Genomic DNA, 9453 nt, shown 5'->3' with positions numbered 1-9453 from the left:
AAAAGCTTTGTGGGAATTTATTGGCACCAGGGTGAAGTTTATGGTAAGTTTTTCCTCATAAAACTGTATCTTGATGTGTGTTTGTTTTTCACTATCATTAGAATCGCAAGATTTGTTTAGTTTACACGTCCGTAATGCACACCCGCCCTCAGAGTCAAGAACCAATCAAATTTTGTGAAGACAAGCGACCTGAGATCGCGATTCGCAACGCTGCGATCGCTATCGCATCCCGTGTGTCGGGTTTCACCCTGGCTGCGATGACAGCCGYTAATCGCTGTAGTTTGTCGCTGCCCGTGTGTCGAGCCCTTAAAAGTTAGCATGGATTCTACTTGTAGCATGCCGATTCTGAAATTATGTTCAATCAGAGCTGATTAAATGATTTTGTAAAAATGCTTGTTTAGTTCAATGCTTATATCTGAACCTGCCTCTGACGGGATGATCCGGTGCAGCGTTTTATTTCTGGAAGGAAGCGAGACGCTGGAAGTAAAGCATCGAGCGAGTAACTTTAGGGATCGATACAGTCTGTGGCTGACGTTACTAGCCTCATTCACAAAACATGTCGTTCCGGGCCTAATGCGCGATCTGTCCTCCTTAGAGCATTCRGRAAAAAAAACACGTTTGCGGAAAGGTGAAACAGATCTTCCTGCCCCTGAGCCGCGAAGCTTGATAGTAACAGGCGCACCTCAGAGGTGGAATGTGTTTGCAGCTCCAGCTGATTTGAATAATGGGGGGAATGATGACGTGCTCTCCCCGTGCCCACTGTACTGCTGTGTTTAAAGTTGTAAACAAAGCCGAACCGCACCTGACTTTTTCCGTGTGCGCGCTCGGGCGGGGTTGGTCCCTCAGCTTGCAGCTGCTGGAGTGGCGAAACCTTCTCTAAATTATCTGGTGAATTAATTATCTGCTGTGCGCAACGTTTGCTAGCTCTTTAGTAAATAAAGCAAAGCCATTTTTACCATTTTATTTATTTTATCTTTATTTCACCCGTCAGACAGTCTGGTCCCGGTCTGGAAAAAAAAATAGCCAGACAGAACGCCTCTAAATTATCTGGTGAATTAATTATCTGCTCTGTGCACAACGTTTGCTTACTCTTTAAGTAAATAAAGCAAATCTGTTTTATTTATTTTATCTTTATTTCAAACGTCAACAGACCGGAAAAAGAACAAAGACGCTCCTCCCATTGCGCGTCTTCAGATGCGTTCGGTGTGAACGGGCACTACTGTTTACACTCACGTCAGCGGTCCCACGTGAAATACGTAAGCAATACGTAATCGCAGCCTTTTTTTTCTCACGCCTCCGAACTTCCCACTATGTAAAACGATTTGTGAACGCTCCATTGAGGGCGGGATGTGGCCGGCTTATTCTTTGTTTTATGAAGGAACGGACCGGCATTTAGCCGATCGCGGATATGTCTTGTAAACGGGGCTACTATCACATGTTTCTGCAGATTCTCAGTCATCCAGAACATGGAAAATTAAAAGAAAAAGATGAACAAACTGTAATTGTTCTGTAGCTGAAGACGTGTGGAGCTACAATATTTAAACGGCACGACTCAAGTGTCTTTGTCGATCCGCTCACCCTCAGACGAGCTGCAGTCGCTTTGAAAAACATTATCTACGTATCTGATTCAGTAGAGCACACTGTAAAGGCCTGGGTTGGATTTGAAAAAAATTAATTTAATAAAATCAGATTTATCATGTTCAGACTGTCATTAAAAAATTAATTAATTAATCAGATTTGGGTCGCATTTGCCTGCAGTGTGAACATGGCCTAATTCTCTGCATAAATAAAATTCAGACTACCTTTGGATAACTGCCTCATGGTCTCCATGTAGGCTGAGAGATTCTCCGCCACCAGGGTGACCAGGGCGTGGTTATGCTGCAGCTGGTTGATCAGGTCATGGCGGTAAAATACATGAGGACTTCTTGTGGTTTGACTAAAGACAGAGCAGCAGGAGGAGGAGTGGTGGATGAAAGAGATACAAAAAAAGACAAATAAAATTACAAAATGGGTGAGAAAGCCAAGAGGAGACAAAATAATAAAATTAGAGAGGGTTTTTTGTAACGATTCATACATATAACACTTTATCACTGATTTCTCATTTCTTACTGTAGGGAAAATAAAGAAAGCAGCTGTGTGTGTGTGTTTGTTTGCACGTTATAGAATAACCAGCAGAAAGTTATATCATTAAAGGTCATTTCCTGCCTTGTTACCACAAGAAGGTTGACTTTAAAACCAAATGTAAGACAAAACGACCACCAAGATCAGCATCATGATTCAACCTCCCAATAAGTTTTTTAACAATTACAATGTAATTTTAGTTTTTACAGCACATTACTGTAGAGACAAATATTTAAAAATGCAAAGAAAAAAATAGAAAAACATATACACGCATGCATCTGTCAGAAATCTGTAATACATATTTAAAATCTGCAATCTGAGTGGGTCCAAGGCATGAAATCCCTTTGATATTTTGCACTGAATGATTTGAGGTAAAAGAAACTGGTGCAAGAAGTAATGAGGCTCCATCTCAAAGGACTTTTCATAACAGTACAGTATATTAAAACAGTTTKAGTGTGAAACTACATTTTGTTTTAAACAATACTGCACATTTCACCTCTTCTTTCCACAATAATGTTTTGTAAAATGTGTCCCCGAAAACTGAGAAACTGCACATAAACTTTAACCACATAAAATAAACTTCATTAGACATACACTGTACCCACCTTCTAATTTTATTTTAAAATCACAGGACCTATGGAAATGCTTAATATTTATAGGTCCTGTGATTTATAAATATTAAAACTTCTTGAGGTTTTAGAGCTTAGAGGTCAAAAGCATTAGTGAGAAACAAACCTGTGATGTGAGGAATGTTTCTATATTTATGATTACGTTGAACTCTTTAAACACACTCAGACGTTTCCACTGCCTTACCGTAATGTTTAACGGTGGATTTTGTATATATAATTAAAAAATAATATTTTAAAGGGTATTTTATCCTGATAATTATCTGTCTTGCTTTTGCCATAAGAGATGATTGTGACAGAGCACAAGCTATGTCTAAAGGCCCAGTTGTGATTCAAGACATCCTGCCTAAAGTCCAACATAAAATATATGTTACATGTAATAGCCACACACTTTAATCTATACTGTATTTTTCTCTAGACTTCCTTTTACATTTGTAGCTAAATAATCAAATATTAGGTTTGGATTTTTATGTGAATATTCTCAATTTTATGTGAAAAAACCTCATATGTGCAGGAGAAAAGTCATTTGAGATTTAACCCAAGAAAGAACTGCTTAAGCTGATTTGTGGCAAAGGTTTATATTTTATGTTGTTTGTAAACATATCAAAGAGGAAGTTAGACTTGACGTAACAAAGGAATAGGTAGAACCCTGAAATTAACACTTAACTTACCTCACTAAGTTCGTGTGTATGTTAATTGGAATTTTCTTTCTGGAAAAACAACAGGCATGTATACTACATATTTTCTACAGTGACTATGAAAGTTCTTCAGTTCAAAACAAGTTGAATAAGTTTAGTTTTTAACTTTTTTAACCCATTCACTGATGAAACAAAATCTAAACTCAAACAAAGAGGAAATCTGGAATTATGCTCAACATTTAAAACTGAAAAAAAGACCCTCTTTGATTCCATTGTATTGTATTCATGTGGACTTCCTGTAAGGGTTAACTTTAACGTTTAGAAATTAAAATAAACCAAAATAGTTTTCCCTATACGTTAAAATTTCAGTAGAGTTCCTACCGCACATAAGGGGTATTAATTTCAAGATCATGCCAAAACATCAGGCAAATATTAAAATTGACTGATTGAGAGAAATTTGACAAAAATGTAGTATTTGCTTAACGTTATTTGTTAGTAATAAAATGATCTGCTGTTAAACAATCCAGTCTTATCTAGCAGTTGAAACAATTTAAATTACTCTGAGCAATAAGTGCAAGACTGATGAGTCCAACAACTTTATGTAAATGATAAAAACAATGTTTTACTCGACAGTGTTAGGGTAYCTTGCACACATAAGTTAAAATAAAATAAAAATAGTGTATGAAAAGGAATAAAATGAAAACAACTCAAATTTGCTGAATTTAGTTTTAAAGTGTTTTAGTAGTGCCACTATAATCTTACGGAAGGTTCTGCGGAGCTTCTCCAAACAGGCTACAAATTTCCCTGATCTGTTTCAAGGCAGGAATAACCCATTTGTCATTGGTTCGTAGTTCCTCTATGAAGCGATCGATCCACTGAATCTTCTGTGTATCTCTGTCCTGTGATGAAAAAACATATATATATATTTTAATTTAGAGTTCAAAAAGCCCATCATCTACTGCCTTTATGTCTATACACACATTTATAAAGAGACTACAGCACACACCTGTGAGCAACTATAGTCCAGTATCTTGATGTGAGCACTAAGGGCTTGGTCCATGATGTCTACAGGAACATCATCACTGTGTGCCAGGTTCCACAGCAGGTTCAGGACCTTGTGGGCCATCACACCATCCTTGTCATCTTCAGCCAAGCGCCGAATAAGTTCAAGTAGTTTTTCACGTTGCTTTTTGCTGGCGTTGGTCCAGCTTGCCTGTAAAGCAGAAAGGAAACGAGAATGTTCAGAGACGAACKATGACTGCAAACTGATTTAACCCAAGAGGGAAAAAAATCTGTCTGTGACTAATTTTACAAATGAAAACAATTCATCTGTGACTAATAACTCTTACCTTGAAGCAGTCAAAAAGATGATCAAGCTGCTCAGGTGAGAAGTCCCACGCCAATTTGGCCAAAAGGTCATGAACGTTCTTCACAATGGCCTCATGCTTACCAGCCTGCATGTGTACAAAAAAAACAAACCAAAACAAAACACTGGGTTATCACCAGAAAGTATGCTATGAAGGCATTATCCAGAGAAAATAACAGCAACAGGCTGTATCTCACTTATTTTAGTTTCTCCAAGTATGTTGAATGTGTTCGAAGTGTTTTAAAGGGGCAATATTATGTGTTTCTCAGGCATATATTTAAATACTATACCATAATAAAGTATCTATGTCACCTTTAGTTGTTATTAAAATGCTGTTTTTATGTTTAAATAAAAAATAAACATATTCTCATCACTTCCTCTTCTAAACACCTTGAAATTGGCCTCTGTCTCTTTAAGAACCACCTTCCGCTTGTGTCCCGCCCGTTTCGGGGCGGGGGTCGCTATAATGCAGTTTACTCGGCATCTGAAAATACATTTCCTCAAAGGTATTTTTAATCTGAAAGGAGCTTCACTGAGTGAGAAATAGTGTTGAGAGCTCTGCAGACAGTTTAAGTTTCACTTTCACTTTCACCCGAGAGCCTGCAGGAGTCATGGGTGGGTTTTGTGTGTGTGTGTGAGAAGCCTGGTTTAAAGACACATCCCAGATGTGTTTCTGGTACCAAAGGCGTTTCTGGTCCCCACCTGTCGTTTTGCTCCTCAGCATGGCTTCATAAAAACGCTGCAGGATTTCTCAAACATGCATGACTGAGTCAGAGCAAGGCTTTGGGCATGTTTTATGAGAGTATAACATTATAACATGATATTAAAATTCAAAAAAGTTGATTTTACATGATATTGCCCCTTTAAAGAAGTTTACACCATTTGGCAAAGCTGAAATCCTGTGTTCTTACTTCCACACAACATCATTAACAACAGTATTCCATTACTCAACATGTGAGTTGCTGCTTAAATCCCCTGAATTTCTGTTGTTTTTAGTCCCTCATATTACTTGGCATTAAAAACAGCCCAAACAATATTACATTTAGTTAGTGTTCGAGCACCTGTGCAGCCCAGATGTTGTCCAAGTCTTGCATGGTAAGAGCCTTCTCTTTTATGACAAATCGAAGGATTTTTTCAAGTTTCTCCACATACTGCGGCTGATGCAAACTGTCCCTCAGAACAATGGAAAGGATGTGGTTCTGCTGGATCCATTCCTGTAATAGGATGATACACAAGACAATAAAAAATTAACTTGCAGCTGCGGAGCTCTTTTGACTGAATAAGAACCATTAATGCTTACAGCCATGCGCTCTGCAGTAAGCCACTCCTCCTCTTCAGGGTTATGTCGATGAGTGTAGTACGACACACTGGAGATCACTTTATTAACTTCATTTAGTGCATTCATTTTGCCRTTAAAAGAGGAAATTTGCAATAACCTGGTGGTAGGTAAAGAAATTGAGAGCCTAGTTACTATTTGATAAACTTTTAAATGCATAACAAGCACAACCGTAAAGTATTTTTAACAAAAGTGTACAAGTGTTCAGACAACGCGTCGTCACTCACCTAAGAATCATTTTTAACCTAAAAATCTCTAAATTCTTCACCGTCTCCTCCTGCCCTGGTACACGGGAAGCCAGATTCTTTAAAGACTTGATTATCATGGACAGTGCATCATTTTTGGCTTCATTCTTGGCCTCTTTCTTTAGCTCCTCATCTGTAAGATTCTCTAGAAACTGAGGAACCATTTCGATGACTGGAAGGAAGTATTTCTTTACTGTGTGCAACGTGAGGAACTCATAACACTGGCCAAAAGGTCTGTAAGAGAGACAGCGTTATAAATCAGAGTGAAACCACTGCAACGTGATTACTGTGATCAAAATCTGTTTGATAACACAAAGTCCAGGACTGGATCATTTTATTTGTCTCACTTGATAAGTGCAGCGATGATCTGGACGTTCAGTGCTTGGCCACTCATGAAGCGATCGTGCAAAATTTGAAACCCGTTTAATGTGCCAAATTTGTTTATTAAATCAACCAGCCAGCCCTGTGAAGACAATAAATAACATATTATAAACTTTGCTTTTAATTTTTAATTTAGTAAGTTAAGTTTGCAGAGGAAGAGCAAAATCCCAAGTTTTTTTTAACTGCTCCAGAGAAAAACACAAACAGGTGAATTGAAAAGCAAAGAAGTGGTTTCCATTTCTGCGTTCAACAAGCGAGGTGGTAAATGACCTTAGGAGAACGTGGGTCTGGTGGGCGAGCGTACAGCTCGTCGTCAGCTAGCTGTGCTCCAGCAGGTACGGTCTCAGAGGGCCGTGTGCCGTTGTAGATATGGAACTTGCAGTGGGGGTTGGTGGCCATGGCCAGCAGCTCCAGTAGTGGGAACCAGTCCTGAGAGAGCTTGGCCACACACAGCTCGATCAGCCGGTGTGTGTTATTGATGATGCACCTCTGGAAAACAGAAACCAGTATGAAGGATTATAACAAGGCCAACTTCAACATGTTAGTAAAGATTACAAGATCCTCCCCACCTTTTTATTTTTTTTAAATCAAGCATCATCAAGCTTTACTGACATATTTCCATCAGCAATAAGGAGAATGTGTGATTTCATTTAACAAACCCTAATTAGAGTAATATAAACCATTAAAACCAGTTTGTGATTATATTTTATGTAATCTAGTCAGGCTTATTTAAATGTTTGTTTGTGACTTATTAATTATTGTTGATTTCTTCACTTAAAGCTTAATGAAAGAGAAAGTTGCTGGAAAAAAAACTTACATGTATTTCAAACTTCCATCCACTGACCGCCTCATCTGTCAAGATTTTTGTGAAGGAAATGGTTAACCCATCCCGGAAAAACCTCTGACATGCCTCACATTTCACATCCAGTCCTGCAAGAAAAAAAAAAAGAAGAGTTTCTGTCTAACAGCACGGAAAGTGTTTTACCTAAATAGTATGTTAGCTTAGTGCAAATATAAAATCATTCAAAATATCCTAAAACAATTCTCACAGGCCAGTGTTTATTTTAGACAAAACTGTTCTGTCTAATAGTTTTTATGTACATGCTAATAAGAAACTTGATAAGGAAATAATTTCAGCGTAAAGACTGATAAACAAAATACATCTGTATTTATGAACAAACAACAGCTTGGCTTCAGCATGAAATAACTGCATTTGCTCATCACGGGTTAATATCCCAGGCAGTTATTTTTTTGCTAATTTTAGAAGAAAATAACTATAAAATTTTTATGTCTAATTTTTTTGTGTTTAATTTTAAATTTGACCTGTGACAGTATGGGGAAAAAATACTTGATTAAATGATAAAACCAAAGTAAAATAGTATGTTATTTTATTTTGAATGCAAAGTAAATATTAGCCTTTTTTAAACATCTAACTCAAATTCCTCTGATTAAAAACCTGTCGGAGACGATCTGAAACAGAGATCCCCAAACAGCAGGTGAACGCCACAAAGCGCTGAATCAAAAGAACGTTCTGTACATTCCTACCTTTTTTACTCAGATCTATAGCAGCTTCCAAGAGGACTTCTAACTCTCCTTTTGGCAAAACTGGAACGACCCATCGAGGCCTAAAGCATCAAAGAGAGTGAATCAACAAAAAGAACAATATATGCATGATAAAAGGGATATAGAAAATGTTTACACTGTTTGAACTCAACAAAAAAAGGGAGGGGGTGGGCTTGGAATAAAATAACTGTGACAAATGGACAGCCTGTAAGTTTTGATACAGTCTGTATCTGAACAGAAACAATATTTTCCTAATTTTGGTTCTGTACATAACCACAATGAGTTTTGAACAAAACGTTTCTGATGCAGTTGAAGTTGAGACTCTGTGCTTTAAATCAGCGGGTTGAATTTTTTAATCCCAATCCTTTCATTTCTGGGGCTCAAAAGTCATTGGATGACATGTTAAGGAGTTGAACTCCTAAACCCTTCATCCAGTTTTAATTTGGATACCCTCAAATGAAAGCTGAAAGACAGGACTATGTCCATGTCCATTATATAACTATAAAAAAACTTTGTGTCAGTGTGCAAATAGATATGGACCTATCTGTATTAAATCTGTATATTAATGCTGAGCAGTTGATTAGGTTTGACTGCATATGCAGCTTTGGTGTCAGGAGACAAGTAAATACCTGTTGATCATGTCATCAAGCTTGGCTAGGTCAGTGTGAGGAAAAGCTGGCTCTTCCTCTTCCAGCTGATGGGGCCCATCCACCTGAGCCTGTTCATCTGGTGGGCTAATTGGAGAGTTCTCATTTGATGAGTTGGGAGATGATGTCTGGGGAAGGAAAACAAAATAGATCACAATTAAGATGAGAAAAACAAATTTCAAACGCTTGTGGTAGTCAGTAAAGTTTTTTAACCTTTCTCTAAAAGGTTCTTAAAGAGACAAAGACCCATTTCAAAGCATTTAGATAGACTTTGAAGCAAAGTCAATTTATATATACAGCGGGTAAAATAAGTATTGAACACGTCAACATTTTTCTCAGTAAATATATTACTAGAGGAGCTAATGACATGAAATTTTCACCAGATGTCGGTAACAACCCAAGTGATCCATACATACAAAGAAATCAAACCATACATGTCCAGAAATGAAGTTATACATTTAGCAGCTCTTTTTATTCCACAGCTGACCTGCTAAAAATGACATATTTTCTTTTCTGGATCTCTGACAGAC

General features: G+C 37.7%; 1 protein-coding gene across 1 annotated transcript in view; it reads right to left on the bottom strand.

Annotated features, from left to right (window-relative positions):
• LOC106531868 (ubiquitin specific peptidase 9 X-linked) overlaps positions 1-9453 on the bottom strand; it is a gene marked incomplete at its 3' end in the record, with an annotated part of 31880 nt that overhangs the window by 6387 nt on the left and 16040 nt on the right. The window contains 13 exon segments of the mRNA XM_014027806.1: positions 1803-1936; positions 3419-3457; positions 4148-4284; positions 4392-4598; positions 4735-4839; positions 5813-5965; positions 6052-6187; positions 6315-6566; positions 6680-6795; positions 6984-7202; positions 7531-7643; positions 8259-8338; positions 8906-9051. Coding sequence (XP_013883260.1) covers positions 1803-1936; positions 3419-3457; positions 4148-4284; positions 4392-4598; positions 4735-4839; positions 5813-5965; positions 6052-6187; positions 6315-6566; positions 6680-6795; positions 6984-7202; positions 7531-7643; positions 8259-8338; positions 8906-9051 — 1837 coding nt within the window.

This window comes from Austrofundulus limnaeus, unplaced genomic scaffold (genome assembly GCF_001266775.1).
Source record: "Austrofundulus limnaeus strain Quisiro unplaced genomic scaffold, Austrofundulus_limnaeus-1.0 Scaffold686, whole genome shotgun sequence".
NCBI lineage: Eukaryota > Metazoa > Chordata > Actinopteri > Cyprinodontiformes > Rivulidae > Austrofundulus > Austrofundulus limnaeus.
The sequence above is the reverse complement of the archived record's forward strand: the minus strand, read 5'-3'. Positions and strand labels throughout refer to the sequence as shown.